The 14,418-nt window shown below is 41.2% G+C and overlaps 1 protein-coding gene across 1 annotated transcript in view; it reads left to right on the forward strand.

The window, feature by feature from the left end:
* COQ3 (coenzyme Q3, methyltransferase) overlaps positions 1–6,698 on the forward strand; it is a 10,346-nt gene extending 3,648 nt beyond the window's left edge. The window contains exons 3-8 of the mRNA XM_008932002.3: positions 662–785; positions 1,158–1,310; positions 1,484–1,583; positions 2,934–3,176; positions 4,438–4,597; positions 6,049–6,698. Coding sequence (XP_008930250.2) covers positions 662–785; positions 1,158–1,310; positions 1,484–1,583; positions 2,934–3,176; positions 4,438–4,597; positions 6,049–6,266 — 998 coding nt within the window. The 3' untranslated portion in view covers positions 6,267–6,698. The remainder of the gene's footprint in view (positions 1–661; positions 786–1,157; positions 1,311–1,483; positions 1,584–2,933; positions 3,177–4,437; positions 4,598–6,048) is intronic.
* Positions 6,699–14,418: the final 7,720 nt, after the last annotated feature.

Genomic DNA, 14,418 nt, shown 5'->3' on the forward strand with positions numbered 1-14,418 from the left:
GCCTCCTTTGCAGCCCAGAGGTGTCTGTGGATCGCTCCATCGCTCGCTGCAGCTTAAAATCATCCTCCGGGGTGTCTTGTGGGTGTGGTGAGGTACTGCTGTGGTCTTGGGGGCTCAGGGGACCGGGCAGCAGTTCGATGTGAGCGGGTGTGCGCTGTGCCGGGAGATCCCAGCTCTGCGTCGGCGAGGCAGGAGTGGAGAGCAGTTTCAGGACAGTGTCCTTGGCCTGTCTGCACAGGCCGTGAGGTTTTGTTAGTTACGTTTCCTTACCAGTTCATGCAATGCAAGATGGGTGTGCAGCTGTGTATTTGTCATCCCAACACGTAATAAACCCACTGTCGATAAGTGTGTGTATGCACACCTTATGATCAGAGTAAACATTTTGGGGAAATTCACATTAATTGAAACATTTCAGCTGCATGAAAAGCTCCATTCAGGCTCTGAAAATTGGCATTGCACGTAACTTGAGGAGTACAGGGGTGGTCAACTAGCATACACTCTTACTTAATGCCCATGCACTCCTGAAGTATGATAGTGAACAAATGTGCAAAGATTGGCATGGTTAGTATTGTGCTAGAGCAGCATTCTTACAACTGTGTGTTTTGCCTCTGAGCTCTCCTGAAGCTGATGTTTTTTGTTTGGTTGTCTTTTATTTATGCAGATGGCCATGCTGATCTGTCTTTTCAGACAGGCCTGAGAGGCATCCTTCAGGACTACAACTGGAAAATACAACTGAAATCCAGTAGTACTCTGCCTGTCTCACTGACTGAAATGAAAAGCAGCATGTAAGTATTGCATCTAAAATAATCCCATGTGACAGGGACTACCATTTTCTATAACAATTTAATTTTACTTTGTGACAGTGTCACATGGAGCCATTTTTACATCTCACTCATGTTTAAATGTTTGAAGTGGCCTATTCGTATTTTGTTAATTACCGACATAAAAATTACAGGCATGCAGCCATCTGTTTGGGAAGATGTGTCACCCATATAGTGCATAAAATCTGTGTGCTACTAAACAAGTTGAACTAGAGTCTCTAAAGGAAAATGAGTTTTGCCTTTTTCCATTTTCTGATACAGAATTTGTTTTTCCTTAATTTCAGCCAACACAAAATATCGGTATGAGTTTAATGACATTCAGCTTCCATTATTTAGGCTCACTGCAAAGAGGCCTCTCAGCACTTCACACTCATCAGTGGATTCAGAGGAAATAAAAAAATTCCAGCTCCTCGCGCATAAGTGGTGGGATGAAGAAGGAGAATATTCAGCCCTTCATTCTATGAATGATATTAGAGTGCCATTTATTAGGTATGGTTTTGAAGACAGTTTTTCTTAAATGTACTATTTCTGCATAACCTCAGAAAACTTGTAAAAAGAAAAATTGTGAAAGAAAAACAATTATCGATACTTAAGGTAACTGAATATTGCATCTACTAAAGCACCTTGTGTGTTTGACCTTAATCACATCCCTTTTCTTTCAGAGATACTCTGTTGAGCATCAGTTGTAATTATCATCTGGGAAATCCACTTTCTGGAGTAAAGATTCTTGATGTTGGCTGTGGTGGAGGACTGCTAAGTGAGGTAAGAAACAGCGTGCTCTGTGTTTTCTGGTTAAAAAGTGTACAAGGTATTTGAATTGTTTTACTGTTACACTGCTTAATTTCTAATATTCCAAGGAGGACCTTTTCTCTTCTTTGATATGTTAGTTACTGAATATAGTGTAGTGTATCCTACAAACCCTATGGAATATTTGGTTTGCATAGTGGTGGTGGTTTAAGAAAACAAGAGAGGTGGTAATGAGAAATTCTAAAATTCTGAGGTTCATCAGTAAAATAAGATTTCAAACACTCAAAAGGGAAGGAACATGAAAACCATCTTTGAGTTGGTTTTTTTTTTCAGTTTACAAGCCTAGGCAAGAATACTTAGAATCATGACAATCTTCATTACCGAAGAAGTATTTTCTGATGTTACAGAGGCTTCCTGAGAAGTCTGCACAAACCTGAGACTGAGAAGTTGCTGTTTGTGATGGAACCCTTTGTCCACAAAGGCTCTGAACAATGCTGTGTCCCATCAATAGACCAGGGATGGTTTGTGAATTTAGGGTTACAGATCTGGATGACTTACCCTGAATCACTCCCCTCTTTTCTTTCTTTCTTTTTTTTTTTTTTCTTCTCTTCTAAACAAATCCTGTAGCCTTCTGAGAGTGGTCTCTCTGACAAGGCTGGCAAAACTGGTGTGCTGCATCACCTTCTCAGGCTGAACAACTGGTAAATTTCAGGTTGGAATATCATACATGTGGTCATGTTCTGCAGCCTGTTTCAGTTTCAAAAGAGGTGATGACTGAGGTGTTAACCTAGGAGTAAGAAGACACTGGAGAAACCTGAGTGACAGCCAAGGCTGATGCTATCCTAGTAAACATCAGTGTTTAGTTCTCAGCAGTGAAAAAGTCCCAGAGATAATCATATATTAAGTAACCATTAAAAAGATATGAGGATTTACCATTACAGGTGGATGTTGAAGAAAGTAATGACAGTAATTAAATACGGCATTGTTTTCCCCCCTATAATTACTGTGTTGATTTCCCCTCTCTGTTTTTTTCCTCTATCAGAGAGTAAGAGTGGAGGAAATCTTTATTTGGTGTAACAAAATAGATTCAGAATAAATTATTCTAAAAGACAAGTATATTCCAGTATATAATATGTGTATATTGCAGTGTATAATTTTCCAAGAAAATTAACACCACCTCTTCCAAATCTAAGGGTTTTCTTGCTTCGATAAACATTTAAAATAAAATTGCTGGATCAGAGCTCATCATACTGCTGTTTGTCTTGTTCTCTAATGGATGTTTTCTGCATCATGTATGTACATTGCAAAGTTACCCTTAAGTAAATTGTTTTCATGCAGAGAATAAATTATACTCTGTTTTATTAGCCTTTAGCTAGACTGGGAGCTTCAGTTACTGGAATTGATCCTCTGGAGGACAACATTAGAACAGCAGATCGGCACAAGTCATTTGATCCAGTCCTGGCCAAGAGAATACAGTACAAGTCCAGTTCACTGGAGGAGATTGTGGAAGAGTCTATGGAAACCTTTGATGTAATTGTAGCTTCTGAAGTAGTGGAGCATGTGGCTGACCTTGAAACGTTTATCAAGTGTTGTTCTCAGGTGTTAAAGGTAAGAGAGTTTTTGCTTTCATTATTGGCAATATTTATTCTCTATTAATATGGCTCTTATTTAAAGGAATGTGAAAGCACATCTGCATTCTTTTCTCCACTTTGAAGTCAGAAGCACTCTAGAGGTGCCTACCATTCTCCTTTGTGACCCAGGTACATCATCCCACCTTTAGCTGGGGAATTTATTTCCCCAACCTAGCTTAGCAAAGTGTTAGTGTTATTAGTGTTATTACCTAGTATTGCAATGTTGCATTGCATCAAGACCTTAAGAAGTCAGGTTGCATCTGATTTCACCCAGGTGAGAGAAAACATGACAGTGCTGCTGTTGATGGACAGCTGTGGCTCAGACTGCATTGAAACTGAGGTGTTAACCTAGGAGTAAGAAGACACTGGAGAAACCTGAGCAACAGTCAAGGCTGATGCTATCGTAGTAAACATCAGTGTTTAGTTCTCAGCAGATGTTTCTGACTCACAAGATGCTATTCCAGCTCCAGCATTACATCAGATGTGCTCCTGGATTGCTTTTAAAGGGTCGTAGTTATACTTGAAAATAATCAGGTGGTTATTCCTCTTGATATTCATTTGTAAAGAAGAATGGTAGGCTCAGCACACAAGCAGCAGCTTTCCTTTAATCTCTTTACCTTTCTGATCATCAGAAGGAATATCGGTTATTTGAATGGAACTAATTTTTAGCCAGATAGGGACAAAAAAATTTTCATTTATTTCTACCAAACAGTCTTTTGAAGACTTTTAATTATTCTGACCTTGTTTTTTTAACCATGTGATCATTAAAACAAGCACAGCATGGCACTCAGGAGTCTCAAAAATTAGGCAGCATTGGAAATTTTACTTTGATTTCAATTAAAAAGTGGTTTGGGGTTTTTTTTTTGTTTGTTTGTTTGATTGCTTTTTGGTTTGGGGGAGTTTTTACAATAGATATTGTATATGCCTTAATACCTTTTATTTAACCATTTCCTGGGCAGGAAATGTTAAAAGTGACTTTGTTCTTGGTTAGGTGTTCTTTGGGCAAGGAAATGGTTTTTAGGCCATGCAAGACTCTGATTATGTTGACTCTTTGAGGACTACTGCATCATACTGTTGTATTTAAATGTTATACTTCTAAATACCTATCTTGGGAAGAAATTACTTCTTTTTGCATTGTGTAGAGTTGCAGATTGACAAATTCTATATTTTAAGGTGATTAAATTTACAATTTTTAAAATTAATATTCTTCTAATTGAACATTTTAATCTTCTAATTAGCCTGAAGGTTCTTTATTCATTACGACAATCAATAAAACACAGTTGTCCTATGCCCTGGGAATTGTGGTTGCAGAAAAGATAATGGGCATTGTACCAGAAGGAACACATGAGTGGGAGAAGTTTGTTCCCCCTGAAGAGCTGGAGCACCTCCTGGAATCAAGTAAGTTCCAGGCCAAATGATGGGAATGCAGAGAGAGATATCCAAATAGTCCCTGTAGAAATAGCAAAGAAATAAGCTAGATGGGGTGAGTGCTAGCAACAATACACAGTTTTTCCTGACTGAGTTAACAGTCGTATATTATGAGTATAATTTCTGGTTTAAAGACACTGCTGCTTACTGGATTTTGCAAAAAATAAACGAACTAAGTGAAATCCTAAGAATGCAGTGATTACTCAAACAAATCATGTTACAGCTGCCCTCTCTTTGATAGCCTAAATAAAAATTCCAAGGTTTTCCATTGTGTTCTGGTGGCAGAATGTATGCTCTGAAGTGGTTCATTTGCTCTAGGCCAGGTCTGAGGCAATAACTGTACTGGCACTCCAGAGCTGCACTGCTGCCACTGCATTGTTTGCGTCTTTCCCTTGGGAGGAGATGTTTTTAGTTTTGGTTGCTGCTCCATGTTCTCTATTCATATTATGTTGCTAAAATATTTCTTCAAAAATGTGAAGATAAAACCTACCACAAATTCGTTACTCATTTCTTGAAAAACTATTATACTGATTTTAATTATTTCTAATTAAATTGCCCTGGTTTGATTGCTTTTAAAATAGACAAAGCACTGAGCTGGGAAGAGTTCTGCCCATTGCCCTCCTTTGCTGCAGATGTCTTAAAACCCTGTCACGGAATATTTCACTTTGCTTTAATTCACTGCAAAGAAACTGAAGTATGAGTGGAGCTATTCTCTTGGCAAGGTCTTTTCCTGGCACTTTGCAGTGATGCCATAAGGAACATGACTAATACTGGTTCACATACTGGTGGTTCTTTCTGTTCTTCCTTCAAAAGGAGAAGCAGGTGCAGTGGAGTGATTTGTTTTGATAGGGTGTTTGTTTTCTGCCTTCCATCCTGTATCCTGCTGGGACACAGCGGATCCATGCAGCGAACTGAGCGCTGCTCAGCAGGGAGTGATAAATCACTCTTTATTTGCACTGAGCCCTTGATGGCATTCTTCTGCCTCCTTCTTACATTTTTCCATTCCTAAAGGGAATCTGCAGAATCCTTCCAAATATGCTCAGATTTTGATTCTGGAGTGTGTGACGTCAATCTGAAGAATGACTCCGCTTACAGAAAACATTACCAGTCACACAGGTGTGGTGGTGTGAAGTTGGGGTTTCTGGGAGAGCACATTGCAGGGGCTCACATGTAGCGTGCTCAGGGTACGTGGCCTGGCACAGAGATGCTGAAGCCACTGCCAGGAGCAGGACCTACTGTCACCTGCAATGCCAGTGGCACTGCATGTAGTGGTGTCTGACAAAGCCCAGCTTGTGAAGTGCTGCTCCCCAGCCTGCAGGAAGAAGTGTATTTCAGTCTTGCTCTTCTGAAGACCTTGATATCGCAGTGATTTACAATATTTAAGAACATCAGTTCCTTTATATGGCTTCTTTCTTTCCTAGATGGCTTTTCAGTCAAGACTGTGAATGGGATGTTGTATAATCCGCTCTGGGGTTCGTGGAGCTGGATGGAAAGCACGAGCCTTAACTACGCAGTGCACGCTGTGAAGTCTGGGGCTCAGGGACAGTCAGGCCCCACAGATGCCCCATCAGAGATGGATATTCAACAGCGCTCAGCCACAGCTGGCACAGCTGGCACTGCCTCTGACATCACTGTCTGAGATTTGTGGTGATGGACTGTCACCAGGACAGAAATGAAGGTTTTACTCAGATGGACATAATAAAACCTTTTCTAACAACAAGCTTCCTGTTTGCATCAGTAATACTTGTGCTATTTTTGGCCAAATATTTTAGGGCAGTCTCAGAAAAAAAACAAGTGCCCATTATCTCAGGAATCTTTTAAGATTGAAATGATCAAAGCTTTTAAAGAGTAAGTATTTTTATGAGAAAGTAGTTTCAAATTGTTGGACAGGGAAATGCAAATTATTCTGTCAGTAGCTTGGAGGAAGCTCCTGTATGTGGAGGCATTTTCAGTCCTACTGGGACTCAGATCTTCACAGAATAATAGTGTAAATGTAAAGTGAGTTAAAACCCACAATGATGTACAATAAATAAAATGCATTGGGTATTTAAGATACTCAACTCTGTTATGATGCCTCAGAGCTTTTTTTTTATTTTTAAACTTTTATAGATTTTAGAAGTAGATGTGTAATGAATGTAGATTTTAATGGAGCTGTATTATGTCCCTTACCCTGTAGCATAATGTTTACACATACCTAACCCTATTATCCTATTTCATATCAATCCCTCTAAAATTCTGTTAGCATATTTAGTCTTCTTTTCAAGGTAGAATTGTAGAAAAACATCCTAAGGCCTGGACCAGAAGATATCACAGAGACAAAGTTGAAGCCCAGAACTTTGGAGGAACTGCAAGGTCTGTGTGTGCTGAGAAGAAGATGAGGATGAGGAAGAAGGGATCCCAAATGCCCCCAGACCCAATTCCCGAAGGGGCGTGTTGGGAGGCAGAACTGGGGGTGGACAGAACTGGGATTGGATGGATCTTATTATAAAATCATAGAACCACTATCTAGAGGCACGTGTGGTATGGATTCCCTGGGCCTTAGGCCTGAGATTAAAGGACCTGCTCTCTTTATCTCATCTTATACACTAAATTGGCCTGGAGTCTTTTTCTCTCTGCAGTCTTTTAGGCAACAGTTAAAATGTATGAAACACTTAAAAACTACAGACACTTGTTTCTATAATATGCCTTTCTCCCTGAGAGAAGGGGAAAAAGAAAGAGCAAACCTTTTCTGTTGAGTCCTGCTATATCTGCAGTTGATGTGAGGTAACTGTGCAGTGGAAGAAGAGTCATAGATCAGAGTGCCTCAGCTGTCGAAGCCTCTTCACCATAAAGATTCTTGTATTTGTGCCTATAATTTCAACTTTCTCTCTCTGCCCAAATAAAGGGAAGTAAAGCTGTGGCTAAAATTTTACTAAGCAACCAGGGCTTTATGCTAGAAAAATGACATATTAGCAGCCTGTCCTAGAACTGAAGTGCCATATCTACTCAGTCCTAATGTCCGAGAGCCCAGGTAAAGAAAAGTGATTTACAATGAAACAGAACTAAAGTGTCTGTGTGTGTGTGTGTGTGTCTATGACTGTATCTCCTTTTTCTTTCAGCTTGTACACAGCTTGTCTCTGCAGGCATGAAGATGAAACTTTTTTCCTTCCCTTATTTTTCTCCCTTTTTTGTTTGCTTGTTCATTTTTCCTGCTGTAGAGGTGTGGTGGGCTAAATTATTGTTTTACGCGTTTGCATTCTTGCTGCTTTGCTGTATCTGCACGTTGCCTTCAGATCCAAGTTTCATGATGGATTTGATGATGGCCAGGAAAATGTATTTAATTTATGATGGAAATAATAGTAATTCATAAGTATTAAGACTACAAAGGATTATCTGGTGTGATCGTTTCCATGACAGTAAGTTCCGCTTCATAATATTTCTTTGGCTATAGCTTGGCTTTGAGCAAGTGGTTCATTCTCATGTAAAGTGTTCAGCCATCATGTGGCTTACTACATCAGTAAGTAAATTGTTCCAAAGGTTCACTGGTTGAAGTGGTCTAAACCTCAGAACCTAGCCAGTGATGCCTTAACATCTCCATTTTTATGCTTAAGGACCTGTATCAGCTGCAGTTTTGACTCAAGTCACCCCTCAATTTTCTCACAGATAAATGGTCTGAGATTATCTCTACAGCTATTACCACTGCATATGAGTTCCTGTAAAATTTCATGATAAACATCCTTTCTGAAGCATGACAGTGGCAATGGATGCAGCATTTCAGTAATGGTTTCACTAATGCCGTCTGCAGGAGGAATACATCATTCTCTTTCTGCCTGACCACCTGTTTGGGAGTCGCTGCTCCACTGGTCATGCGTGCAGTGTGGTGCACAGTGTTGAGGAGAGGAGTGACACTGGGGAAAAATGTGGAGCCTAAGCAGATAAAGCAGTAGTCTTTGATCCTATCAGTGTGTTCAGGCGCGTTGCCCTACGTGGCTTGAGTAAGTTCACCTAACCAAATTACCAGCTTCAGTCTAGGTTACTACTGTATGACTGTTGTTTCAATTTTTGCCAACAGTGAATTAAAAGAAATATTCTGAAAAGCACTGAGACCTGGGCACATTCCTGGGGTAGCCCACATCTCCCAAGAGGGACCTGTCATCTCCCTCTCTACCAATTTGTTTTGAGACCTGTCACATGAAATAAAAATAATGTAGATAGAACTCGAATAGAAACAGCTGAATTTTCTTTGCTTTGAGAGCCCTAAATCCAGTTGTTTGTGTGACCAGCTGTTATCTTGGTTTTCTCATCCTTTTTTTCCCACTTCACAGAATCAAAGAATACTCTGAGTTGAAAGGGACCCACAAGGATCGTCAAGTCCAACTCTGAAGTGAATTACTTGTTCAGTAATTCTCAGAATTGCTTGCAGTTTTTCATTAAACTGTGAGCCACCTGGGGAAGAAACTGTTTTGTTGGTTTTTTTTTTTTTTACTGCTATTTCTATTGCACATGGCACAAAAAGCCTCTGATGCTGCCCGGGGTTCTCTGTCCAGGCTCACAGGAGGGATCATGTACCTAATGAATAGTGGTTTAAGCAACAAGCACATGGACCTGGCTATCCATGGATACCTCTGGTTTTGACAAAAACCTTATCACAAGCACCCAGCCTTCTGCTCCTACATGCCTATTGGAGCCCTGTCAATCCAGGAGAGTTTTGTGAGCAGTGTGGTCAAAGGAGTGGGGACTGCCGTGCACAAGTCCTTGTACACATAGCATGTCTCCAGATGCCCTGATGTGCTCCATCCAAAGTTTCTAACCCTCAGTTTTCTTCTGGTGGATTGTCCTAACTATTCTGGCTGTATTTATCCCCCCTCTTTAAAACAGACTCATTTTAAACTAGAAAGTAAATGACTGTGGTAGAGATAATTTTAGTGAGATAACAAACAGTGCAAGAATACCCTACACCTTTTTATCTTTTTTTGTGGTTTTTTTTTTTAAATCCCTACATTATTCATAGATGTGCAATTCTGTGATCAAATTCAGTACAGTGTAATCAAATTCAGTACTGTGCATTGAATACATACTACGTATTTGTGCTACAGAAACTTTTTTCTTAAAATCTGTGCATAGGAAACCAAGTTTTCACTCAGCCCAGTTCCTGCAGAAATTTAATAGTGCTATTGAAATGGGCAGAGTGTAAGTCAAGTAAATTTGAAAATCTTTTTGCTTTCATGTTGTTCATGGTTATGAAACCATAGCTTCAATGCTTACATGAACAGTGACAGTAGGAGGTGAAAAAAGCAATGTTACAGCAACCAGGCATGTACACAGAACTGGGTGAGGCAAGAGGTTATTCTTGCCATGAGACTGCGAAAAAATTGTATTTGGGGCTTGCTCTTTCACAGTCTCTGTTTATTGCTCATTATAGACTCTTGACTCTCCTGATCCCAGCCATTTGTTTCTGCAGCACAAATCATAGCCCTGGGGGAGCCCTTCAGGGTGCTCCCTGTCCTGGTCCTCAGCTGTAACTGAGGAGGACTGACCTGGATGGGCACGTCCACACCCACTGAGTTCTTGCGGCTGCTGCAGGAACACAGAGCTCTGTGTCTCTCCCACACCCAGGGATGTTAAAAACCAATAAACACTTATGTTGTTCTTTCTAACCAAAGCACCACCAGATTTTCTTTCACTGTCAAAGACAGGTATGTGTTCATCGCACTCCTCCTCACCCCTCCCAGTCCTAGCAGCAAGAACACCTAATTTCTCAAGAGCACAAAGCTTTGGAATACTGAGGTGGTTCTCTGACCATGGGCTTGCCTGGAGGCCTCTGCTCTGCAGCCAAGAAAAAAAGACCCCTTGAATTTTGAATCACTGGAACAGCATTTCTCGGTCAGACTGAGTATAAGAAAAATCCTGCCAAAGCTGCCAGCAAAGAGTGTCCACTAGGAAATGTGTGAGTGTGGGATGAGATTTGGCTCACCCTGATGTAGCTGCAAAGTACTCTGGAGAAACCTTGTTTTTGCCTTGTCTGGAGGAAGTGTGAGGCCCACCCAAGATGAACCTAGATGCCAAAGTTTCTGAAGGTGTTGTCAGATGAGATGATGTCCCATGAAAGAACAACAAAGGGAGGAAGCTACATGGGCTGAAAAGCTTCATAGCAGGTAATGCAAGAAACTACATGGCCTGTCTAGGCAGGACAGCATTTCCATGTGGGTTGTACAGCATGTCTCCCTTATTGAATCTTACCTGAAGATAAGAAGAATGCTTCTGTCTTCAGAACTACTCGGCAAGCATCTTTTTCAAGAACCAAATTCACAATAAACCAAAGTCCTGCTATCTACTATAATGTCCAACAGTTCACCTTCTTGGAGGATGCAGACTGCAGGCCATTGGCTCTGCCACTGTCTCTCCCATCCCTCTTTGTTTCCAGAGCTCTCAGGAGATGAAAGCACAGCCTTGGCCTCAGGGATATGGCCTCTGGAAGGGGCTCTCCTCCTCCCTGTTCCCATCCCTTCTCCTTCTCCTCCCACTGCCTTCAGCTGAGAGTTGATTTCCAGACAAATGTGTCATGCTGAATGACCTCCTCTACCCATTTTGTGGTTCTATTGCCCTGAATTCACAGGGTTTGTTCTCACTACTGGTATATTGCTCCATTCTGCAGTGTCTGCAGCAGTTAGTGCTTTTATCTGTTACAACCACCTTAGGTGGGTTGCAGGCTAATCTAAGGCAGTAGCATTAAAACAACATTTCTTATTTAGGGGGGTAAAATCTGAAGACCACAGATCTTTTGAAAAGAGTAAATACAGTAAGGTAAGGAAATCTGTGTAAGGAAATCTGCAAAACCTTCACACATCTCTGTTATTAGTTTAATATGAACCGAGACGCCAACTAGATCATGGCAGTATGTACTGCAAATCTTACTTCTTCTGAGGATTCTGTAAATCAGAGAGCACTGACAAATGAGCAAAGACTGGGAGCCGCTGTACCAGGCTATGGCAAGAAATCTGTAGTTGGTTCCCAGCACTATTCCACTGCTGAGAAAGTGTTACATGAAATATCTGACTACAAAAGCGTGTAACTGCCCCTGTGACATTGTGAGGGTTGTTAGTTGTCCAAAAAGCTTGTGTGTAATAAAATTAAAAACAATGAAAGAATTGTGAAACTGTAGGTCTGTCAGCTGAGTAGCAGCCAGCTATACTCAGCTGCCAGCCTGAGTATTTCCACCTGAAGAAAGCAGGAGGTTTCATACAAAGTGGGTTTGGGGCTTTGTTTTTTTTTGGTTTTTTTTTGGTTTTTTTGTTTTGTTTTGTTTTGTTTTGTTTTGTTTTGTTTTGTTTTGTTTTGTTTTGGTTTTGTTTTTGTTTTTTTTTGAGAAAGAAAGATACCCTGACTTACATCATTCAGGACAGTCTGAAGGTATGGATTGCCTTAGAAAGTGGCTTTGTTTGCCAGCAAGTGCAAAGTAAAAGCTGGAATTGCATTTAATGTGTACAGATACTTCTGTATAGCACAGGTATTTCTGTATAGCACAGAAGTAGTTTAGAATCTGGATGTTTTGCATTTTCTGTATATTTGTACCTTTGTCTATCATGAAAGTTACATTAACTCCTTTTCTAAATTCAATCTGAAAAACACAGCATGACTGTTTTGCAGCTATACCTTGGCTATTTTTATCTGGATAATTAAAAAGTCATGTTTATGAAACTCAAGCTGCCCACAGAGATCATCAGTATTACAACAAAACCATTCCCAGTTTTGTCAGCAATTATTTCAGAAAGATCTTGGGAGCCTGTTGGCAATGAAAAAGCCTTATTTCACCCTCTCATAAACTCAGCCCTCACCACAAACCCCCCTTAAATTACATCATCTGCAGCCAAGGGCTCAGTGAGTTTGGGCTACTTCAAAGAGAAGGAAAGCATTTCTGTACCGCTGGAGGATGTTCTGGCAGCACACCAAGTGAGAGTTCAGCCTAAGCAGAGGTGTCACTTTGGCTGGTGACAGCTGGTCATTGTGCCTGGGCACGGAAAGGGGCTTTTGCTTCAGGCAGAGCAACCCATGCTCATTTCTGGAGCTGTAAAAGGCTCCGTGCTGTCCAAACTTTGACCACCTGGAAGAGAGAGAGGCAGCAAGTAGGAGCCATGGGTGATACCAGTGCAAAAAATGAGTGGAAAATGGATGGCCCTGTTTTATGAAGCTCCAGGAGAGATCTGGCAAATGAAGCTCTCCTGTTTAAACCCAGCTGGCAGCAATACAGGAAAGCAAAACCTGGAGCAAGGCATTCAGCGTGAGCTCTGATTTTTAAAAAGCATACTTAGTTCAGCTAAAATACAGACAGGACAGCTTCTGCAGTGGGACTCCACAAAGACTCATCTCAACCACTGGGTTCAGGCTGTGGTTTCTACACCCCCTGCCACCTCTGTGGGCAGCCTGCCATGGTAACCTCAGGCTTTTTTAAAGAGGTGTAATGAACCCAAGGACATTACAGAAAACAAACCCAACAAACATAATGAAGATCAAGAGTCTTTATGCAAACGTACAGAATCAAGTGACACTAATGAGTTTATAAGTTCCTTCCTGCCTCTAAATCAAACTGCAGACTTCAGAAGAAAATTTGGCTTGCTATATTAACAAAGTAAGCTTAGATTTATGTTAACTAGAAAAATCTTCCTATTTAGTCCTGTTACTCTCTCTTCCTTTAGGCAGCTGCATTAGAACAGATTACAGATAAAAGTGTACTTTAACGTTTTAGGTCTTGTTTTGCTCTGTGTGCTGTATCTGAGGGATGACTGTTCCAGACTGTGCTGCACTTGGTGTGTGTTTGCAGCCAGACAGGCTGTGGGCGTGTCACTGTTAGCTCTCATTTTCCCCACTCAAAAAAATGAACAGTGGTAATTTAGCAAACGTGAAGAGCTGGATTCCCACCCTCCCTGAGCAAGACAGTGAGGCAGCCATCAGCCCAGCGGGCATCACCTGCAAGCTGCTTTGAGGCAAAGTGGGAAAACCAGAGCATATCTCTGGAACCAGTCTGAGACTGCAGCACCTGCAATGCACAGGAACAGAAGGCAATTCGTAGGTTCATGGACACTGCTGCCAGCTAATAATCCTCTCTAATAGAAGTCATTTGCCATGGGCAAAAGGCTTTGCACTTTCCCTGGAGGAATTGACACTGCCTTCTTCCACAGTCAGGGAAAAGGCAGGCCGAGGACATACTTTTTGATGTTTTACCTGCAGGTAAGCTTGGCTATCAGACTGTCAGGCCAAATGGATTCAATACCTGCTGGCAGGAGACTTTAAAACACCAAGAAAGAGAGGGTGTCAGAGTACCACTAGCAAGACAAGTGTGAGGGACAGGTATGAGGGTACTTGTGTTTTATCTATGTTCTTTATTTGCTGTTAAACTCTGGCAACCAAGATGTGACATTGGAATCTTTTAAATGGCCAAGTCTGGTCATAACCAACTTCCAAAAATCCTGCAAGGCTGCCAGGGTATCTGTGGGGATCTGTATCCGACATACCATGAGGCACGTGTGCTCTACTGCTAAGGCTTCCTGCACTATGTTCTGGGAGGCATTGCTGTGTTCTGGACCCTCACAGCTTCCAGGCAACACCGCACCCAGAACAGGATTAACACAGTGTAAAGTCCTTCTCCAAAAGAGGGGTATCAATGTCATTACTGAACAAATGTTAAACATCTGACTCAAGTGCTGCTCTAATAATCCTGAGGCAACTAGGCACAAGCTGGACTACCAAAACACAGCATCGATTCTCAGAGCATAAATTGCAGTAATGCTTCCTTCAAAACACCAGGTTTGCCTACC

This window comes from Manacus vitellinus, unplaced genomic scaffold (assembly GCF_001715985.3).
Source record: "Manacus vitellinus isolate BGI_N305 unplaced genomic scaffold, ASM171598v3 scaffold_4_pilon, whole genome shotgun sequence".
In the NCBI taxonomy this organism is placed as follows: domain Eukaryota; kingdom Metazoa; phylum Chordata; class Aves; order Passeriformes; family Pipridae; genus Manacus; species Manacus vitellinus.